Genomic DNA, 24,173 nt, shown 5'->3' with positions numbered 1-24,173 from the left:
CAACATCATTACTTATTAGATAAATGCAAATCAAAATTGAAAGACACCACATCACATACACTAGGAGGGCTAAAGTTAAAAATAGAAAATAACAAATGTTGGATAACAAGTATTAGCAGGTTCTGGATCCCTCATACACTGCAGTGGGAATGTAAAATGGTTCAGCCACTCTGGAAAACAGTCTGGCAATTCCGCAAAAGGTTGAACATAGAGTTACCATGTGGCCCAGCAATTCCACTCCTACATATACACTCAAGAAAACTCAAAACATACATTTATACAAAAACTTACACATGAATTAGAGCAGCACTATTCATAATAGCCCAAAAGGAGAAACAACCTAAATGTCCATCCATCAACAGGTATGCGTAAAAACACTGAATGTGGTATATTTCAGTGGAATATTATTTAGCCATAAACAGAAGATATTGCTGCACACTATATGAACCTTGAAAAGATTATGTGAAGTGAAAGTCACAACCATATACTGTATGATTCCATTTATATGAAGTCTTCAGAATCAGCAAATCTGTACAGACAGAAAGTAGATTAGTAGGTGCCCACGACTAGGGAAGAAATGGGGAGATGATGGCTAAGTAGTGCAGGGTTTCTTTTCAGGGTGATGTGGTGATGGTCACAAAACAGTGAATACACTAAAAGCCACTGAACTGTACACTTTATATGGGTGAATTATATGGTACATGAATTAAATCTCAATCAAGCTGTTTAAAAAAAGCAAAGGAGGGGCGCCTGGGTGGCTCAGTCGGTTAAGCGTCTGACTTCGGCTCAGGTCATGATCTCGTGGTCACTAAGATTTTAAATAAGAATCTAACAATCACAATTATTATGAATATTGATAGATTTAGATATGTTTCTATCACTAAAATTTGTGGGTTTTTTAAAAATATTTATTTTTGAGAGAGACAGAGCATGAGTGGGGGAGAAGCAGAGAGAAAAGAAGACAAAGAATCTGAAGCAGGCTTCAGGCTCTGAGCTATCAGCACAAAGCCCGATGCGGGGTTCAAACCCACGAACCGTGAGATCATGACCTGAGCCAAAGTTGGACTCAACCGACTTAGCCACCCAGGTACCCCTCTATCACTATAATTTGTGATAATTTACCATGCTAATCATTGTGTTCCTTTTTCTCCACTCTTTTTCTGTCTTCTTTTAGCATTACAGAATTTTTTTTTTTTTTTTTTTTTTAATATTTGTTTTTGAGAAAGAGAGAACACGAGCAGGGGAGAGGCAGAGAGAGAGGGAAATAGAATCTGAAGTAGGCTCCAGGCTCTGAGCTGTCAATGCAGAGCCCAATGTGGGGCTCAAACTCACAAACTGTGAGATAATGACCTGAAATGAAGTCAGTTGCTTAACTGACTGAGCCACCTAGGTGCCCGGCATCAAAGAACTTTTTATATTCTCTTTTTCCACTCTACTTTTTTTTTTAACCTTTATTTTTGAGAGAGAGAGTGAGAAAGAGAGACAGAGTGCAAGTGGGGGAGGAACAGAGACAGAGGGAGACACAGATCTGAAGCAGGCTCCAGGCTCTGAGCTGTCAGCACAGAGCCCGATGCAGGGCTTGAACCCACGAACTGTGAGTTCATGACCTGAGCCTATGTCCGATGCTTAAATGACTGAGCCACCCAGAGGCCCCTTTCCCACTCTACTTTTTTTAGTGGCTGTCCTTAACATTTTTTAATTCACACTTTTTTTTCTAATGAAGTTGAACGTTATTTGGTGTTTCTATCCGCTTATTCCAAGACTATATCACATGTTACTTATTAAACATACCACCACATCTTAAATATCACTCAGGGTAGTTTGAGCTTTAGTAGTTTAAATTTATATTTAAAATATAAAAAAAGTTTAAACTTATTACAATTAATATTAACTTTACCACCATATTTTATCAGTGTCTGCACTCATCATTGTTTCTTATTTCTTAAAACTTCCCTTTGAATTTACTTTCCCTTGTTGTATTCTTTTTTCTTTCTTCCTTCCATCTTTCCTCCTTCTTCCTTCCTTCTTCCTTCTTTCCTTCCTTCCTCCCACCCTCCCTCCTTCTCTCTTTCTTTCTCTTCCTTCCTTTCTTTCTCTCTCTCTCTCTTCCTTTCTGGTGGGCGGGGGGGCATTTTTTTTTAACCTATTTTCTTCATTCTATCCTTCAGCCCCCAAGACCAGAACCAGGTCTTATATTGCTAAGTGGTAGGTTTCTGCCTCCTGGTTGATACTGAAGTATACACATTCATTTAGTGGCAGCTTATTCATTTCCTGGTTATGGGCCACATAAATGGGTCCTTCCACCTCTCTAGGACAATAGCGACAACAAGACTTGGTTCCAGTCAGTGGTTAACAGCAGTTTTGGGCTGTTTTGTTTTTGTTTTTTCCAGCAGTCCTTCAGGGGCAGAATACCACTCATCTCTTACTTAAGCCTGGGCCAGGTTCCCCTCATAAGTAGAGGACTTTTAAACCCAAATACTTAAGAGGAGCTACACATTTGGGCTGCCACAACCTTCCAGGCCCAGAACCCAGCAGGCCCTCAGATTCAGACCATTTCACCACATGCACTTCTATTCTACATTCCTAAGCCCAACTGTGCCTTTTGGATATTGTATATTTAAAACTGTATATTTACCTTTTGAATATATATATTTTACCTTTACATTTATTTTACATTTATAGATGATATATTGTGTACCTGGAGCAGATTGGGTGTTTCAACGCATGAATTCACTAAGTTTTGTCTGGAAGCTCTCTCAAATTCAGACTGTTTTATGATATTCAAAATCAAAAATAAAAGAAACAAAATGAGGTATAGCTTCATATAAATGTTAATATATCTGTTTCCAGTCATCTGTCAGTCTGATGGACTTGCAGCTGAACTCCTTGCCCAGGGTGGGGAATTCTCTAGTACAGACAAGAAATAGTGTGCTTCCCTGGCTGCTGGAGAGGGGCTTGTGACCATCCCAGACTCTGAATTTTAGTATAAATGAGGGAAAAGGAGAAGCTGGAGACAATCTGTTTAAGGAATGGATGCTGGCGGGAAGCTGGCAGGGCAGCATCCTCGATCTACCCAGGTGTTACCGATGGCAGCATCCAGTGGCTAGCAGTGGAGGCAGAGGTATCATCAACAAATGGGTTCTGCAGCAGAATTTGGGGTATGGGGGCACCTGTGTGGCTCAGTCAGTTGAGCGTCTGACTTCAGCTCAGTTCATGATCTCACAGTTCTTGAGTTCAAGCCCCACGTTGGGCTCTGTGCTGACAGGTCAGGGCGTGGAGTGTGCTTCATATTCTGTGTCTCCTTCTCTCTCTCTCTGCCCTCCCCTGCTTGTGCTCTCTCAAAAATAAATAAATAAATAAATATTTTGAGAAGAGAAGAGAAGAGAAGAGAAGAGAAAAGAAAAGAAAAGAAAAGAAAAGAAAAGAAGAAAAGAAATTTGTGGTATGGATACCTTTTGACCTCCCAGAGAATCTGTGATGTAAATAAACCAGTTTTATGCTTAAATTAGGCTGAGTAGGCTTCTTCCGGACCTAACAACTCTAAAAAACAACGTTGTAATGCAATCTTTTTTTTTTTTTACTTTTTTTTTTTAACGTTTACTTATTTTTGAGACAGAGAGAGATAGAGCATGAACAGGGGAGGGGCAGAGAGAGAGGGAGACACAGAATCCGAAACAGGCTCCAGGCTCTGAGCTGTCAGCACAGAGCCCGACGCGGGGCTCGAACTCACCGACCGTTTAGGAAGAGAGAGCATCCTAAACAGGCTCCACACTGTCAGCACAGAGCCAGATGCAGGACTTGAACTCATGAACCATGAGATGGTAACCTGAGCTGAAGTCAAGAGTCAGACGCTCAACCAACTGAGCCACCCAGATGCCTCTACAGTGTAATCTTTACACATGCTCGTACTTGCTTCTTTAAAATGATGTGGGGAGGGGCGCTTGGCTGGCTCAGAAGAGCATGCAACTCTTGATCTTGGGGTCATGAGTTCAAGCCCCATGTTGGGTGTGGAAATTAGCTAAATAAATAAATCTTCAAAAAAAATAAAATAAAAATAAAAAAATAAAAAGATGTGAGGAAAGTGCTGAAAAGCATATGTGATTTTAATGAAGAAGATCAAACAAAAGAAGAATAATTCCATTTTTACGAGTCTTACCTTTCCCCCAACCAAAGGCAAAATGTGCATCTTTCCAGTTTGACAATCTTTTACTGAGGAAACGATGAGGCAGGTACCACAGAGAACAACTAGGCGTTCAGCCCACTTATGCAGCTGGGTCTTTCCCTTGCGTACATTATAGATACCAGACAGAAGGATTCGATCCAGATGATCCATCTGGCATGGTTTTTCTGAAAAGAAAACAAAACAGAAGAAAAAAATTCAGAAGTCACAATTAAACTAGTATAAGACTACTATAAGGGAAAAAGAAAGTATTGTGTGTCAATACACAGCAACCTTGTTTACAGATTTAAGTGACCAATATAAGTATTACAAAGTAAGATCTCAGTCATAAAATGTTACCCATTGCTGAAGTTATACAACGGGAGTACTGTGAATTTGGGGCTAAGAACAAGATTTTATTTTGGATGCCATTATTTATTCTTCTAACACAGTCCTATTTCCCATGAACACAGAGAAAAGCAAAATGGCAAAGTGACTAAGATCATAGACCTGGGGGCCAGACACGTAAACCTGAGTTCAAATCCTCGTTCTGCCACTTACTTTTGTTTCTTTGAACTACTTAATTTCACTGAGATTAACTTTCCTCATTTATACAGTTTGGATCTTAATACTACTTATCTTTAGAATTTCATTATGAAAAAATTAAGATAATTTAAAGTACGGAGCATAGTTTTAGGTAACAAAAGAAGTACTGAGTAAGTGACAGCCACTACTGTTGAGACGAGTCTATTCTAGAAGGAAGAAATAAATAACTATGGAAGCACTCTACTTCTGTACACATTGTTCCATTTTCCTGCTTCTTGTGCAGAAAAGCTTAGGGCTGATATTTCAGTCAACTATCCCAATCACGGTAGCAGAAGCTCATATCATACAAGATCCTTCTTTTTTAGTATGCTCCCTCCCCAACAGAAATCTTCCTAAGGCTGAGATATAGTGCACAAAACAGCACATTATGAGAGCAGACAGGTTGTTGATTAAAGCACAGCTAAAAACAGACAAGTAACTCTACAAAGGAACGAACAGGAGCAGCACTATTATGAGATACTGCAAAGAGCAATAAAGTGGGAATAGAGAAAATTAGACCATACCTGATATTATTACACGATTATGGAACCTGTGTATCATGCCCCTTTAACTATGTGTTTCCCACATATAATCTGAGGAAATGGGGACTGAGGTCAATCTGAGGTCATGATCTTGCAGTTCATGGGTTCCAGCCCTGCGTCGGGCTCTGTGTTGACAGCTCACAGCCTGGAGCTTGCTTCGGATTCTGTGTCTCCCTCTCTCTCTGCCCCTCCCCAGCTTGTGCTCTGTCTCTGTCTCTGTCTCTCTTAAAAATAAAAACATTTAAAAAAAAAGGTCTCAAACTTTGTATGCTAACACTAGCCCTACCCGAGAGCCATTTCTCCTTCTATGTGAGGCCAGGCCTTTCATCTATATTCTAAACCCCACCTTTCTCCGAGAATTTGTCTCTTCTCAGTCTTCAACTCCACCCTCCTTATTGTTCTTTTCAAAGCTACAAAAGCATTCAAGTTTTCTCCCATACCCTCTCAGTCTCAACTGTAGAATTCCTTCAGTTCAGCGATTCTCCCATTTCTGTGTGCCCAAGAGTTATTATGTGACAACAGTTTAAACTGAAGGACGCTGAGACCCATTCACAGAGTGTCTAATTTGTACGGCCTAGGATGTAACAAAGGAAAATGTCTTTTTGGTTTTGTTTTTGAGACAGACCACAAGCTGGGGAGAAGAGCAGAGGGGGGGAGAGAGAGAAACAAGCAGGCTTCAGGCTCAGTGTGGAGCCCAACACAGGGCTCAATCTCAAGACCTTGGGATCATGACTTGAACTGAAATCAAGAGTCACACTAAACTGAATGAGCCACTCAGGCGCCCCAGGAAAATGTATTTTTTAACATCTATTCCAAGTAGTTTAAATGCAGATGGCCCACAAAATATATTTTGACAAACTCTAAGTTTACCTTGTTGAGGCTCTTTTCTTCTCATTTGTGCCTCTTTATTAGCTATCTCTGTTACCTCACCTTCTATTTACTCAATTTACTTCAATTTTGTTTCCAGCCTCCAAATTGTACTATTCATATGATGATAATGGCCCTCAAATTTCTATCTCCTGTCCCAATCTTCCCTTCCCTTGGTTCTAATCTCACATATCAAACTGTCTGCTGGTCATGTCCAACAGATGTTCCCATTTACCTCAAATTTCCAGGATCAGACTGGAAAGAAAGAAATAAAACTATCTTTATTTGCATATGATATGATCTTGTATACAGAAATTCCTAAGTGTGCCACTAAAAAGACAATTATAACCAACAAATGATTTCAGCAAGGTTGCAGGATAAAAAATTTTTAGAAAAATAAATTGTATTTCTATGCACAAGGAATAAGCAATTCAAAAGTAAAATTAAGAAACGAATTGCATCTGGGGCACTGGGGTGGCTCAGTCGGTTAAGCATCCAACTCTTGATCTCAGCTTAGATCATGAGCTCAGGATCATGAGTTCAAGCCCTGTGTCAGGCTCTGTGCTGAACATGGAGCCTGCTTAAGGTTCTCTCTCCCTCCCTCCCTCCTTCTGCCCTTCTTCCCTGCTTGTGCGCTCTCTCTATAAATTAAAAGTAAATAAATAAAAAGAAACTAACTGCATCAAAAAGAATAGTGCATAACTGGTACAGTGAAACTAAATAATATAGTTGAAGGAAATGAAAAGAAACCTAAATAAATGGAAGACGTCCAACATTCATGAGCTGGAAGACTTAAATATTGTTAAGATGGCAAAACTCCCCAAAGTGATTTACAGCAATGTAATCCCTATTAAAATTCCAGCTGCTTTCATGGAAGAAACTGACAAACTGATCCTAAAATTCACATAGAAATACAGTGGACTCAGAATAGCCAAAACAATCTCGAAAAAGAACAAAATTGGAAGTATAGTACTCAGGGTGCCTGGCTGGTTCAGTTGGTAAGAGCATCCAACTCTCAATCTCGGGGTCATGAGTTTGAGCCCCATGTTGGGTACAGAGATTACTTAAAAAAAAAAGAAATACAGTACTGACATAAAGACAGACATACAGCATTGTAATAGGATTCACAAATAAACACCTACACTTATGGACAACTGATTTTTGAGCAGGGTGCCAAGATAACTCAGTAGGAAAAAAACAATCTTGTCAACAAATGGTGCTGGAACTGGATAACCACAGGCAAAAGAATAAAGTCAGATCCCTAACCTCACACCATGCACAAAAATTAATTCAAAATGGATTGTAGACCTAAACGTAAGAACTAAAACTAAAACACTGGAATAAATTTTGTGACCTTAGATTAGGCAAAGGTTTCTTTCTTTCTTTTTTTTTAATGTTTATTTATTATTGAGAGACAGAGAGAGACAGAGCATGAGCATGGGAGGGACAGAGAGAGGGGGAGACACAGAATCTGAAGCAGGCTCCAGACTTTGAACTGTCAGCACAGAGCCTGATATGGGGCTCAAACTAACAGACCGCGAGATCATGACCTGAGCTGAAGTCAGACGCTTAACCAACTGAGCCACTCCAGGCGCCCCAGGCAAAGGTTTCTTAAGTATCAACACAAAAGTATAAGTGACAGGGGCACCTGGGTGGCTCAGCTGATTAAGCGTCCGACTCTTGATTTCGGTTCAGGTCACAATCTCGAGATTTGTGGGTTCAAGCCCCACATCGGACTCTGACAGTGCAGAGCCTGGTTGGGATTCTCTCTCTCTCTCTCTCTCTCTCTCTCTCTCTCTCTCCCTCTCTCCCTCTCTCCCTCTCTCCCTCTCTCCCTCCCTCTCAACCCGCCCCTCCACACTCTCTCTCTCAGAATAAATAAACTTTAAAAAAAGATTTAAAACAAAGTATAAATGACAAAAATGAAAATATAGATAAACGGACTTCATCCAAAAACAAAAACAAAACAAAAAACCGTTGTGCTTCTACAAACACCATCAAGAAATTAAAAAGATGACTCACAAAACAGGAAAGAATATTTGCCAATCATATACCAAATAAGAGACCTGTACCCAGAACAAAGAACTGTTACAATTCCGCAATAAAGACAAGTAGCACAATTAAAAAATGGGCAAAGAATCTGAATAGGTGTTACTTCAGAGAAGATATATAAAAGGCCAACAAGCGCATAAAAAGATGCTCAATCTCATTAGTTACTAGATAAATGCAAATCGAAACCACAAGAAGATACGAGTTCATCGAAAAAAACAAACACTGGATAAGTGTTGGCAAGGATGTAAACAAACATTGCTGGGGTGATGATAAAATGGTGCAGCCACTTTGGAAAACAGTCTGGTAGTTCCTCAAAAGCTGAAACATGGAGTCACCATAAGATCCAGCAATTCCACTCCTACGGCTTTATCCAAGAGAAGTGAAAACATACGTCTACACAAATAGTTATACCCAAATGTTTGTTCACAAAAATAGCCCAAAAGTAGAAATGACCAAAATGTCATCAACTGATGAATGCATAAACAAAATGTGGCATCATCTATACAATGGAATATTGTTTGGCCATAAAAAGAAACGAAGTACTGATACATACTACAACATGGGTGAGAATTGAAAACATTATGCTTAGTAAAAGATGCCAGTCACAAAAAGTCAAGTATATATTATTTCCACTTATATGAATTGTTTAGAATAGGCAAATCCACAAAGACAGAAAGTAGATTCGTGGATGCCGGGTGCACTGGAAGTGGGAATGGAGAATAACTGCTAATGGATATGGGGTCTCATTTTACAGTGATATAAAACATTCTAAAATTAGACTGTGGTGATGGCTGCATAACTCTCTATATATACTAAAAAGCACTGAATATACTAAATAGCACTTTTAAAGGGTGAATTTTATGGTATGTGAATTATATCTCAATAAAACTGTTTTTTGTTTTTTAAATCTCATGATTCACCCCAAAATGCTAATTGATTTTAGATTCCCCATCTTGGTTAACAGCATCACCTACTACAAAGTTGGCTAAATTATGTAAAAATGGGACTTTATAATAGTTTAACAGGCTTCCAAATTGCCTAATGATCTTTTTACAAGTTTACATGAAACAGATGTTTTAACAATTGATAGATAATTCTGAGTCTCTTCTTTCTTTGCCTTAGTTCTATTTTATTACAGAGAAAACTCCTGAATCTATACACCACCACTCTCAGAAGGAAACATTAAATTTTGTTTTGGATAAGTTATTTATACACGAAACAACATTCTGTTTTATTATTAATTTTGGAGTATTTGCTAGACATCCAAAGTGCCTCCAGTCTCTGATCTTCTGAAAGGTGACAAAAAACAGAACGAAAAAGTTCTTATAAGTATTCAGAAATGTGTAACAGTTCTAATTAAAAAATTGTTTTACAATCTCAAAAGCCAAGATTCTAAGTGGAAAATTAGGGATAATTTTCATTTCTTCATGTATGTATACTTCCAAATGTTCTATAAAGAAAGTAGATTGTTTTTATAGTTTTAAAAAGTTGCTAAAAAAAAAAACGACCAAGGGCAACCCTGTAGCAGTGAGTTCTTCTACTGCCCAGAGTATAATCTCTCAATATCATTTTTCATTAATATGAACCAGGAGTCCTTAGAAAAAGTCTATTCCTGGGCTGATTCAGACAATGAAAAGATGAACTTAGGACATCTTGCTGTGCCAGAACTTAATGGAAAATCCAGGGTGTATCAAAAACTGGGGTCATGTTGGAAGGACAAAAGCCAATGTGAAAAGCTCCCACGAGGGAGAAATTGAGCAAAAAAAAAAACCACAACCAGTAATGGCCAAAATGAGTCACAACAAATATACACAAGCCCATGAGATCACAATGATACTCAGACAAAAAAATTATTAAAAAAGAAATCATACAGAGTCTGAGTAAGATGGAGAAAGCACACCCCAGCCCTGTCTTTCCCACTAAATACACCTATAAAACCTGGACAGAATGCACGGAGCCGCTGTATGAGGACCCCAAAAAGTAAACAGTAGCAGGCAGATTAGGGAAAAATAACATAATTACAAATACAACCTAAGCAGTAGTAAGTTAAGCAGTAGTGTAGTAAGTTTATCATTTTTCCATCTCTGACATCTCCCAGCTCAGGACTCGAGAAAGCCCAAGAGCCAGAAGTAGGCATTGGTGTGGAAAGCTCTGCCTTGAGGAGTGTTAAAAGGGTCTGCGAACACTCAGAGAGAGTGGGAGAAATCCCTCATTTTCCCTTCCCCCACCTTTTCTTCATTTTCTCAAGTCCCAGCCTCCAGGAGTGGCTGCAACAGTGGGGGACACAGGCACCTATAACTTTGAGGTGTGTGAACTTCCTTCTGTGATTGGAAGATCTGCAGTCCCAAACAGCGGACGGAAAACCTGTTGAATTTTTGGTCTCACTGGGGGCCGGACTGTGTGGATGCAGTTGTAGGAAATGCCCAAGAGGGCAGGTTAAATAAAGTCCCAGGAAATCACAAAGAGATTGGGGCTCTGGAAAATGACCCCATAAAGTTCCCTATGAACCCCTGGGCTCACCCTTGAGGTATACAAACGGGATGTGTTCCCAAGCAGCATGCCAAAAATGAAAATTCAACGGAGGGATAGAGAGCCAAAGGGAGAGAAGAGTGCAATGCTAAAAAATTATTTGAAAAAATAGGGGAAAACTCCCCAAGTGAAATACAAACTTATAGATTCAAGAAGTCTAGTGAACCCCAAACCCAAAGACATTCAAGCCCAGACACTACATCATCAAACTGCTGAAAATTAAAGACAAAGAAAAAGTCTTGAGAGAAGCCAGAGAAAATGGAAGCACTATTTATATGGGAACAATTCAAATGACTGCATGAAGGATGTGCAGGAGGTCCCTGTGCTATCCCTCCAACTGCTCTGAAAATCTAAAGTTAGCTCCAAATAAAAAGTTAAACAAATAAACACTGGTTAACAGGTTGGGAGGTAAAAATAAAATATTTACTTCCATTTAAAGAACAAAACAGGAAAGCTCAGAACAAATTTCAAACTTGCAGTAGGCTCCCATACAACACAGAAAACTACTTGAAGTACTCCACTAGAAAACTTGGCAAAGCAGTGGTGACTAAAGCAATTCCACCCTTGGGTTTCATGATCCCCAACAAATCCCCTTACATCTTCAGACCTTAGTTTCCTGAGATTAAGACGAAGGAGTTGGATGAGATGACTCCTAACCCTTCCCAGGTCTCATTTTATGGATTCCTCATACTCCTCTAAACTCTCTCTCCAAAAACTAAATGGTGGAGTATCTTAGAAGTTAAAATGGTGAGATTTAGAAGCAAACAGATTTATCTGCTTCCTGGCTCTGTTATTTGGGGCAAGTTATAGCCTCTCTGGAATAGTAACATCTCCATATGGGACTATAAGGATTACATGAAGCAAGGAAACAGAGCGCTCAGCACTTGATAAAGCATTCAGCATAGAGGAGGGGAATTAAATGCTAGTTATTATAATGAAAGTTGTGCCTGCCTTAAGCCTCCTTCTCTTCCTACATACAAGGATTCTTTTCAAGATAACTTAATCTTCCGGGACACCTGGGTGGCTCAGTTGGTTAAGCACTTGACTCTTGATTTCAGCTCAGGACATGATCTCACAGTTCATGAGTTCGTGCCCCACATGAGGCTCTGCACTGTCACTGTGGAGCCTCCTTGGGTATCTCTCTCTCTCAATCTCTCTCTCTCTCTCTGCCCCTCCCCTGCTCAAAGGTGCTCTCTCTCTCAAAATAAATAAATAAACTTAAAAAAAAAAAAAAGGTATCTTAACAACTTACACAGCTTTAACATCCCCATGTACCCGACTCTCAGATCTGTACTTCCTACACTCTGGTTCCACATTTCCAACTACCTGCCAGACACCTCCAACAGGATACTCGTCACCACTTAAAATGAAATATTCCTAAAACCAAGTCATCACCATCCCCATGAACAACTCCTTTTCATAACTCAAGTCCTGATATTGTCCTGAAGTCAGCCAGGCTCAAAAACTCAGTTTCAGCTCCAACTCTTAGGTTCCCTTCCTCAACTCCCCTTTTTAATCAGCCATCAACTCTTACTGATTATCCCTTCAAAAAGTCTCTCACAGGAACAATTCCTTCCCATTCCCCATTTCAGACCCCTATTAATTCACATCTGAATTACTGTCCACACTGGTCCCAGCTTCACCTTCTCTGGCTCACTTGGATGCTCTCACTTCCTGCTATCATCTGCCAAACAAAGACTAAGCTCCTGATACTGAACTCAATGCCCAGAACAATCTGGACTCAAATTATCTGTGATTCACAGAACACTGAAGTGTCTAATCTCCCAACCCAGGTCCTCCTTTTCCTTTCGGCTTAATGAAATTCTGTCAATTTTTAAAGAACCAACTCAAATACTACTTCTTCATAAAGGCTTCCCTGATTCAAGAGATCTCCCTTTTTCAGAGAATAGTGGTAAGGTAGCTTCCCTATCAGCTATCAAAATATATCATAGAGATATATTAACTAAAATAATTTTTGGTATTAGCACAGTACAAATTGATCAATCTGATAGGATAGAGTCTAAAAATAGACCCCTGCCTGTATAGGAACTTAAAAATAATAAAGATAATATTTCAAGTCAGTAGGAAAGGATGAACTCTTCCATAAATGTTGTTGGGACAAATGGCTACCTACCCATTGAGAAAAAGTAAAGTTACATCCCTATCTTATGCAGATTTTAAAATTATAAAAGTACTGAAAATATAGAATACATTTATGAGCTAGAATAAGGAAGGAATATAAATACATTAAAGAAAAAGACTCAAAATCTGACTAAAACTTCTGCAGAATAAAAAACAATAAAACTTAAGGACAAGTTACAGGCTGGAAAAAAATTTTGCCACAAATACAGTATCCAAATGATGTATACTTAGAATATAAACATCCTTTAGATCAATATGATAAAAAGACAAACACAAATTTGCACAGAAATATCAATGGGTTATTCAAAGAAATCTAAAGAACCAATGAAAATATCAAGCAATATTCAACCACATTAGTAATCAGGGAAAGAAAAATTCAAACAAGGAGACCATCATTTTATCTATCAGATTAGTAAAAATTTTAAATGCTAATAATATTAAAAGGTGATATTGTGGGCAAAGTGGTACTCTGGTATACTGATGGGATATACGGTGTTCCGCAATAGTATTATTACTTTAAACGCAAATATCCAATGACCCATTAATTTCATGTTTACAGATCTCCTCTGAAGAAAAGGGCACAAAGGGCAATTTTATTATAATGCTGTTTGCAATAGTCAAAACTGGAAATACGGTAAGCGTCTATCACCAGCGAAATGGCGACATAAACTATAATACACACATGATATTCAGTGCTATGCAACTTAGAGAAATGTATATAGAAGACAGCTAAAGAGGGGCACCTGGATGGCTCAGTCGGTTAAGCATCCGACTCTTGATTTCAGCTCAGGTCACGATCTCACAGTTTTGTGCGTCTGAGCCTCACGTCGGGCTTTGCATGGATCCTGTGGATCCTGGGATTCTCTCTCTCTCCCTCTCTTCTGCCCCTCCCCTGCTTGCTCTCTCTCTCTCTCTCTCAAAATAAATAAACTTAAAGAAAAAAAAAAAAAGAAGAAGAAGAAGACAGCTAAGGAAAGATCCAAAACATATGGTTGGGTGAAAAAGCATGAAGACCAGTATCAAATAATACCGTTTATGTAAACAAAATATATTTCTACAAATACCTATTAGATAAGAATATAAGTTAGAAAACTCTGAATACATATACACCAAGTTGATAGCAGTGGTTATCTATTAAGCAGTCAATTGACCTGGGAGGTGTATAAGAGATTGAAACACTATAGATAATGATTACAAGACATTGTAACACTTAGATAATCAAACTATATCCACATTTTACTTGTGTAATTAAATTTTTTACAAAGGAAAAATATATGGACACAATGATTATAAATGTGAAATATGTATATAAAATATGACTAGGAAATGTACCATAATAAATGTAATTGTATAAGGATGATGAAATGTTTTTTAATATATTACTCCTATAGTTTAACAATAAAGTTTAAAATATGCAAATTAACATGAGACAGTATTTTTTACAATTTAGGACAAAGAATAATTTTAACAATAATACCTGATATTGGCAAAGGGACAAGGAAATGAGTACTCTCAAACACTACTGATGAAAGCATCCATCAGTATCGCCTGTGCAATTTAGGAATAGTCACAATTTTAAATATATATATGTATTGACTCAAAAATTCTACTTGTAGGAATCATGTCCTCCTTCCCCCACCCTAGAGGTCAGCCACTCTCCTAACTTTTATAATAATAATGTCCTTGCTTTCCTTATATTTCTGCCACTTATGTATGTATCCTATACTAGTTATAGCAGGTTATAAACTACTATAACAAACAGCACATAATGGCTCAAGCACAAGAGAAATTTAACTCTCTGTTAGAGTAGACACTGTGGGTTTCCAGGGGTCACCTCCGTCAAGAAACTCAGGCTGAGGGAAGATCTATCACTTTCAACACATGACTTCCAATATTGCTCTGATGACTGCCATCCCAGCCTATGGGAGAGCAGAAGGACACTGAGAAGCGTGCGCGGGAAGTTTTAGGAATGGTGTGTTGAAGTGGCACAACAATTCCACTCCATACCACTGAAGCAAAGTGTGTCACATGTGCACACCTAGCTGCAAGAAAGGCAGGGAAATGAGGTATAGCTGGGCAGCAATGTGCCCAACTCTAATTCTCTTATTATGGAAGAAAAGAACAGATTTTGATGGACAGACAGTAGTTCTGCCATACATCTCTAAACAACATGGCTCAGTTTTAGCTGTTTTTGAACTTTAAATGAATGGAAACATACCATGTGATTCTTTTGTATCTGGCTTCATTTGTTTGTGCTTATGCTCTTTGGAAAAAATGGTCTTAAACAATGTGTGCACAGAATATGGTACAGAAAGAAATGCTCAGGCTGGGACTCATGCTGAGCCACAGAGTCCCCAAACTACCACTTCACTAGCAAATCACATCTTGTAGACTCCCTTTCCTCATACACAGAGTTCATTAACATGCTCTCTTAATTTCTGTGATTGTTCATGCTACCTACTCATCTTTAGTCAACTGTATGATTTCCACAGCTTTTATCATGATTTGCACTGAGCCAGTCATTCCACTAACTCACTTTTCCCCAGAATTCCCTTTCCAGCAAGACTGGTAATGGACATCTACATAATGGCTGCATAATGGCGAACTGGGTACCTTTTAGACCCAGCAAGCACAGCAACATTAACTGGTTTGAACTTTGGCCCTTATGACCCTGGCCTCATATAACACTGTATTCTAACTAACCTTACTCATCAAAGACTCTACACACAAAATATTTAAAGATGACTACTAAGCTATTTGCTTTAAGAGAATATTTCACACATATCTTTCCTTAACAGTGGTTGTCTCTGGATTCAGGAATGGGAGTCGTTAAAGAAACATGGTGAAAGGGAAGCATGTTTTTTGTGATGGTTTTAAGATATGTCCACAAATTCTTTGATAGTCCTCACTCCAGAAGTTGGGGCCTAATTTCCCTCTCTATAGGGTGGGCCATATTTGGTGACTCACTTTTACTAAACAGAAGGTGACGAAAATGTCTGTGACTTATGAGGCTGGGTCATAAAAAACACTGAGGCCTCCCTGTGTGTGTGTAGGTGCACGCGTGTGTGTGTATGTGTGTCTGTGTCTGTCCGTCCATCTGTCTCATCACTGAGGGAAGCTAGTTGCTATGGCATGAAGATACTCAGGCAGCCCTATACAGAGGTCTACAAAGCAAAGAACTGAGATCTCCTGCCAAAAGCTGGTGAGGAACTGAGACCTACCAACAGCCATTTGAATGAGCCAGGCTGGAAGTGATGCTTCAAGCCTCAGTCAAGCTTCTGGATGACTACATCTTTAACCAACAGAGTGACTACAATCTCATGCAACCCCAACCAGAACTAAAGTACTCCTGGATTTCTGACCCACGGAAACTATATGAGATAATAAATATTTATTCATTTTAAATCATCAAGTTTTTTTTAAATAGAATTGGAGAAAGGCATTATTTATTTTATTTTTTAAGTAATCTCTACACCCAACGTGGAGCTTGAACTCATGACTCCAAGATCAAGAGTCACACACACTCTTCTGACTAAGCCAGCCAGATGCCCCATCCCGTCACTGTTTTTTTGTTTTTGTTTTTGTTTCGTAAGTTTATTTATCTATTTTTGTTTTTTAGTAATCTCTACACTCAATGTGGGGCTTGAATTCACAACTCCAAGATCAAGAGTTCCATGCTTTACTAGGGCACCTGAGTGGCTCAGTCCGTTAAGTGTCCAACCTCAGGGGCACCTGGGTGGCGCATTCGATTAAGCGTCCGACTTCAGCCAGGTCACGATCTCACGGTCCGTGAGTTCGAGCCCCACGTCAGGCTCTGGGCTGATGGCTCGGAGCCTGGAGCCTGTTTCCGACTCTGTGTCTCCCTCTCTCTCTGCCCCTCCCCCGTTCATGCTCTGTCTCTCTCTGTCCCAAAAATAAATAAAAAAAAAAAATTAAAAAAAAAAAAAAAAAAGTGTCCAACTTCAGCTCAGGTCATGATATCACAGTTCATGAGTTCGAACCCTGCATCAGGCTTTGCGCTGACAGCTCAGAGTCTGCAGCCTGTTTCAGATTCTGTGTCTCTGGCTCTCTCTGCCCCTCCCCCACATGTGTTCTCTCCTGTCCATCTCTCTGTCTCTCAGAAATAATAAATGAATAAACTTTAAAAAACAAAACAAAACATTTAAGAGTTACATGCTTTACCGACTGAGCCAGCCAGGTGCCTGAGAGGTTACTAAGTTTTGAGGTAAATCATTACATAGACAATAGATAATCAATACACTTACTGATATATATATATATATATATATATATATATATATATATATATATATTTACTTTTGTATTTTGTGCCATATATATATACTAATTTCAAATATAGTTAGCTTTAAACACCTCTTTCCCAAACATAATTTTCTCACTCAAAATATACTAGCTTCTCTAAATTAACAGAGGTCACTTTTGGAAATGTTCTTTGTTAAAGACTCCCCCTCCCCTTAAAAACAGAGTAAGTACGGGGTTGCCTGGGTGGCTCAGTTAGTTGAGTGTCCGACTTCAGCTCAGGTCATGATCTCTCGGTTTGTGGGTTCAGGCCCTGCATCAGGCTCTGTGCTGACAGCTCAGAGCCTGGAGCCTGCTTCCGATTCTTTGTCTCCCTCTCTCTCTGTCCCTCTCCCCCTCACGCTCTTTCTCTTTCTCTCAAAAATAAATAAACGTTAAAAAAATTTTTTTAAGAAATAAACATTAAAAAATTTAAAAAAAACAGAGTAAGCACTAAAAACTGGTATTCTTTTGGACTCTACTAAAAATATCGTCCTAAGGGTATATGCAGACCCTGGGCATGCTGTAGTTTATCAGGTTGTGGTAGAAAATTAATGTGTGGATGCCAACAGCTGTGCAAATGCAATCTCCATGGCTCAGGAGCCCGCTGGCACTTTAAGGCTCAACTTTCACTCCAGAATAAAACATATAATGAAGAATTCACTTTCAACCACAATCACAAAACGAGAATGTTACTGCTCCAAGTTGCTCTTTTTTTTTTTTTAAACCAAGTTTTATAGGTTTAAACGGGTTGTGTTCCTCAAATTAACCTTAAAGGATTTTAGTACTTACTTTCAACCTAGCAACTATTTTTCTTCCATGAACTAGCAAAGAAGAGAAATTAATGGAAATAAAATAATACCAACTTTTAAGGAACAACATATCACAAAATAGTGTTGTGATGAAAAATTATACATAAAATCTTTGGTGAAGTGCATTTAATAAAGTTGGCTTGTGACAACTTTATTATGTTACAAGAGTTATATGAAGAAGTATATAGAGGGGCGCCTGGCTGGCTTTCTGGAAGAACGTGCAACTCTTGGTACCAGGGTGGTGAATCTGAGCCCCATGTTGGAGGCAGAGATTACTTAGAAATAAGTAAATACAACAACAAAAAAGAAAAAAGAAGTATACAGAAATTTAATCAGTAATTTCAGGAATGAGAGCACGGGATTTTAGTAAACAATTTTGCCTATAGACACAAATCATTTAGTTATTGTTTCAATTGTTTGATAAGTGGGTCATATTAATTAAAAATTGTTAGGTGTTAAAAGACTCCGTCACTAGTTGTATGATCTTGAATGAGTAGTTTAACTTCTCTGTCTCGGCTTTCTCATTTGTTAAATAAGATGACAGTTCCTACAGCATAAGGTGTTTCTAATGAGTAAAGTGGGTAATTCACAAGCATAAAAGCATACAGTAAGCACTCAATCAATGGTAGTACCATTAGTATTAGCAGTAGACTATGTATATTTGGAAAGTAATATTCAAAAAGTATTTAATTTTAATAAGTCTAACTTTATTATTGAAGTGACCAGGTGAAAAAGTTGATGGGGGTGGGGAGGGGGGAATGCACCAAAAGACAAAGTAAAAAATCCTAGATTTCAAGCCCACTAAATTTAACAATATACAGCTTTGACAGATGGAGTCATCAAATGTTAAGTCATATATAATAATGACCATCTAGCTCTCAACATTCTTGAGCTATCCAGAAGTTCATGATTTTTATAAGAAACTTGAAAATACAATTGATACTAAAAAGCATGATGTGATGAAGATTCTGCAAAGGCATAAAATAATTCTAGTAAGTCAGCAAAAAAACTAGAACAAAAAGAGCAAAAATAAAAAAGGAAAGATATTTTGGCTAATACTTTGAAGTCTTCCCTTAACTACATCCCGCTTTCTTGTTTTTGTTGTTTTTTGTAACCACATTAGTTAATTAACTTAAACACACCTTTTACAAAAATACTTTTGAAAAGCTGAAGACAAGAGAGGCACAAATGACCAACCTAAAAGTAGTTAACACACTCACAAAGCCAATGATAAATTCTTACCACCATAGGGGCGCCTGAGGGTGGCTCAGTCGATTGAGCATCCAACTCTTGATTTCAGTTCAAGTCATGATCTCACGGTTCATGGGTTAGAGCCCCACATCGGCCTCTGCACTGACAGCATGGAGCCTGCTTGGGATTCTCTCCCCACTCTCTCGCTCAAAATAAATAAACATTAAAAAAAAAACTTCTTACCACCATAAAATCGAAGCATACAGCCAAGGTCAGGATCTGTTGCCTCCTCCTGTATGCGCGCAGGGTCGTCAAATCCCAGCCTGGCTAAGTAATCATAAACAATCTGAAGAGGTCGTTCAGTAGGTTCCAGTCTCCTGCTCACACAATTCAAAACAAAAGTATTTAGGAAGAAATAAAAATGCTTCTTTTAATTTTAAAAATCTTTTAATGTTTTAAATTTTGTTTTACTTCTGTATCAAGATTTTCTTTAATATCATATGATACAACTAATCGAAACAAGAGGTGCTCAAAGGTTTTGACTCAGAAGCCTTCTAAGGTCTTGAGGACCCCAAAGAGCTTCTTTTTACATGGGGTATATCTATTGATATTTACTGAATTAGAAGCTGAAAAGTTTCTAAATATTTATTCATTTTTAAAAGTAATAAACCCATTATATGATAATGTAAGTAAAACTTCTTAAAAAATATATTTTCCAAAATCAAACAAATTTAGTGATGAGAATGGCAATTTCAATGGACAGCTAGATTCTCAGATCTGCTTCTACATTTAATCTGTTGTAATAACATGCTGTGTAGCCTCTAGAAAACCTCACTATAACTCATGAGAGACTGTGAGTAAAAAAGAATATTATTAACTTATTATGATTTGAAATAGTTGTGACATCATGTACTTCCTCAAAGAGTCTCAGGGACTCCTACAGGGTGCTTTGAGAACCTGTGGCCCAAAAGGTAGTGAAATTATGAGATATAAAAGATCACACTTGGCCATAAGTGATTTCATATAAATTACACACATAGTCAGAGACATAGTCTTTGAGTTGCCTACTATGTCTCAGGTACTATGTATTTCCACTGGCTTCAGAGATGATTTCTTCCACAAGAATTAGAAGTCAACAGCCCAATAATTCCCCAGAAATCATTCTACTATGTGGTCCCAACTGAACGCTAAAGTAAAGTCAGAATGTCTAGTAATTATTTGTGGCCTCTGGTGACACTGCATATTTTAGATCATACAGACCTAAAGCACTTCAAAATATTTAAAAACCAAAATGTTCAATGTGAATTTTGATAGAAAGGGCTACATCAGTAATAACAACAAGAGAGTCCTTTTACAATTGTTTCATTAGAAAGCAGTTATAGAGGCACCTGTGTGGCTCGGTCAGTTGAGCATCTGACTCTTGGTTTCAGCTCAGGTCATGATCTCATGGTTCATCAGACTGAGCCCTGTGTCTATCTGGACTCTGTGCTGACTGTGCAGAGCCTGCTTGGGATTCTCTCTCTCTCTCCCTCTGCCCTTCCCCCACTCATGCTCGCACACGCGCGCGCGCTCTCTCTCTCTCTCTCTCAAAGTAAATAAATACACTTAGAACTTAGGAAGGAAGGAAGGAAGGAAGGAAGGAAGGAAGGAAGGAAGGAAGGAAACACTTATAAATACAGTGACTAATAGCCTAAGATCCCAAAGTCAGACTGACTGGGTTTGAGTCTCAGTTTTGCTCTTGGACAAATTTAGTTAACCTCAGTCTTAAATTCCTCATCATATATAATGGGAATTACAGTATTACCTACCTCACATAGTTGCTCCTAAATTTATTTACTTACAAGATATTATATAGTAAGGAAAGTGTTTAGCAAAATAGCTCACATTAATGTTCAATAACATATTGACAACAATTCTTAGGATTGGATTCAATTTTTAATTAGAATAAAAATAGAATTATCTCCCGTCTGAAACAACAACCAAAAAACAAGTATAGGAAGGCATGTGTGTGTTCAAAGGTCATGAGGAGCATTAGTCTTTATGTCTTAAAAGGATTCTATTTAGAAAAGTTAAGGGCACCTGAGTGGCTCAGTCAGTAGAGCATGCAACTCTTGATCTCGGGGTTGTAAATTCAAGCCCCGTGTTGGGTGTAGAGACTACTTAAAAATAAAATCGTTAAAAAAAAAAGAAAAAGAAAAAGAAAAGAAAACTTAAGAATTGTATTAATTAGGGGCGCCTGGGTGGCTCAGTCGGTTAAGCGTCTGACTTCGGCTCAGGTCATGATCTCACGGCTCGTGAGTTCGAGCCCCACGTCAGGCTCTGTGCTGACAGCTCAGAGCCTGGAGCCTGTTTCAGACTCTGTGTCTCCCTCTCTCTCTCTGACCCTCCCCCGTTCATCCTCTGTCTCTCTCTGTCTCAAAAGTAAATAAACGTTAAAAAAAAAATTAAAAAAAAAAAAAGAATTGTATTAATTAGAAGAAACATGATACACTCCCATCACTGCAAAAAGATACAAAGGACATCTATGTTTTATGGTTAAAGAAGTAGAAAATACTGTTGGGAGTAAGATTTAGGTAAAAATAACATAAAATACTAATACTACCAAGCTGAATGTAAACAACAACCAGAATTGTAGAGGCTGCTTTTAGTCAACAGGCTTGAGCAACAGAAACTTGAGCAAGGCTTTAGGGCCCCAGGTGACTACGGACACAGAACTGATGCAAAAAGGCTCATTAAGCCATACACCCTAACCAACCAATGCGTCACTTACAACCAGGCACAGTTCTTAAGATTACCAAAAAAAGGAAAATTCCATATGTCCCTGTATTCCCTCATTCCACCCTGTAACTATAGCCCCTTACCACTCCCTCGTGGCAGACAGTTTTTCCTTTGCTGTCCTGACCGCTGCTCCCTTACAGTGTAGTCAACGAACTTTTACCTCTTTTGTTTTGCCTTCGGTGAATTCTTTCACCGCCGGTACCTCTGGCCCTCATCCAACCCCATCCAATTGGAACATTCCACAAAAACAATAATTTAGGAATGGAAATCATCCTGATGAGCACAAAAACACAAAAATAAAACAACCACCTGGCCCCTCCTGACTGCACAGTGCAGACTTTTATCCATAAACTCAGAACTACTACAGGAGGAATGACCAAAGAACTAAAACCCTCAATGATAACTAAATACTGAATTTAAGAGAAATAGAACATAAGCTTTTCAGAATAAAAACGTCAGTTACAACTAATCTCCAGTCAAAATAAAAATTCACAAAGGGGTATGGCAATATTAGCCATTTTCCCAGTATAATGGTAGAATTCTTCTAAGGAGGATGTATTTTAAGAGGGACTTCTAATTAGCTATATCCTGGAGGGGTTAACTAGCCATGTAATCTGAACACTAAAGGATTAACTTGGGCATAACAAGCGTATAACAAGTTATCTCTATCTTCCAGTGTCAAGAAGGATTAGATTTACTCTGGATCACTTCAAAGAATAGGACTAGGAACAAGGAGAAGTTACACAGGTAAGCCAGGATCAAAAATGAGGAAGAACTTTAATAATTAGAGATACCAATAATGAAACAGACTGCCTCTCAAAACAGCTCATGGAGAGCTAGAGAGCCATCTGTCACAGATAATTTAGATAAGAGTCTCCTAAAAGAATCAAGTGGGGCCAGATGATCTTTAGAGTCTTTTAGAACCCAAGAGTCTGTGAGGTACCAAGACACCTTCCTAATATAATGCAAATTCTACCTGAATCCTGCTATTATTTCCAGATACAGAGCTCAATGTACTTAAGTATCATAATTCCATATAATGATCGCAGAGCCAGGACCAAGAAATAATACGTTCAGGTTAAATCTACTAGCTCAATTTTTCAATTTCTGTCTAGAAAACCAAGAGAAATGTTAACACCCTAATTCTGACATATTTTACACGATCAAATTTCCTTCCTAAAAAGACTCTGTAGATTTTTAAACCCTCTATATACATTTCCACCTGAGGAAAGTATTTTCCTTGGTAGGAGGGAAAAAAAATCAAGAGAATCTCAACATCTGCTCTCATTAACTTAGCATAAATGAGTAAACAAGAAGTATTTTAAGAACTGCAAAAACAACTAAAATGAGGGACTAATTCCATTTACTCATTAAACTCATCTGCTTAAGAAAGTAGAGAGTATGATGGGAGGGAAATGTGTAATATGCTTACTGATCAATTCTGTGTTTCAAAGTTCCAAAACTTTAACAGGTTGGTACTTAGCTATTTGTTAAATCTCTCACAAATCAAAGGAAAATTATATACTGCTAAATCAGGTGTAGGAGAGAGTAATATTGGCAGTGAAAGGTTCTGTTCAGCATTTGAAATACTTCGGCTTCTGCTTTAAGGAAAGACAGTAAGACTAAGTTTTAGTTTGCTTCTAAGGCTCTAGGAGCTACTATGGTTCTTGTAAATCTGAATATATGTGATTATTTCTCTCCAAACCACCCAACCAATACCACAATGCTATCAACAGACATTTACAGCTCTTAGCCAGGAGTAGCAGCCAACAGTTATTCTAAATGGTGCCCATAGGTAAGACACATGTAAGAGAAGAGAACACTTCATTCCATGTATCAATCATTTCACAAGGATTCTAGTTAATAGTAGGAGGCAAAAGTACACATTATTAAAATATAATACAGGGAATAAAACATTTTATCAAAAACCTTAACAAAGCACAGCAGCATTCTCTACCTCAAATTGAGATTAAAACTCAATCTCTGGCCACCTATAAAGGTAAAATCTGTAAATGTTAAGATCAACAATACAGATAATACAAACAACAATACTTGCCTGAATGTCTACTCCATGCCTGACACCATGCTGAAAGTGTTTAACATTTTACAAAGCTAACACATTACAAAGCCTAGCTTTTTTTTCAGTAAACCACACTATTTTATATAGTTAAAATAACTTACGCAGAAGAGAGCTCAAAACACTTCATATGTTAATAT

The 24,173-nt window shown here is 38.2% G+C and overlaps 1 protein-coding gene across 4 annotated transcripts in view; it reads right to left on the bottom strand.

The window, feature by feature from the left end:
• Nucleotides 1–24,173, bottom strand: part of PHLPP2 (PH domain and leucine rich repeat protein phosphatase 2) — a 75,826-nt gene that overhangs the window by 37,831 nt on the left and 13,822 nt on the right. For all 4 annotated transcript variants that reach the window (XM_042918368.1, XM_042918370.1, XM_042918369.1 and 1 more), the window contains exons 3-4: nt 19,422–19,555; nt 4,157–4,347 (exon numbers count right to left, since the gene is read on the bottom strand). In XM_042918368.1, the coding sequence (XP_042774302.1) occupies nt 4,157–4,347; nt 19,422–19,555 (325 nt within the window). The remainder of the gene's footprint in view (nt 1–4,156; nt 4,348–19,421; nt 19,556–24,173) is intronic.

This window comes from Panthera leo, chromosome E2, assembly GCF_018350215.1.
Source record: "Panthera leo isolate Ple1 chromosome E2, P.leo_Ple1_pat1.1, whole genome shotgun sequence".
Lineage (NCBI taxonomy): Eukaryota > Metazoa > Chordata > Mammalia > Carnivora > Felidae > Panthera > Panthera leo.
This window is presented reverse-complemented; position numbering and strand designations above follow the sequence as displayed.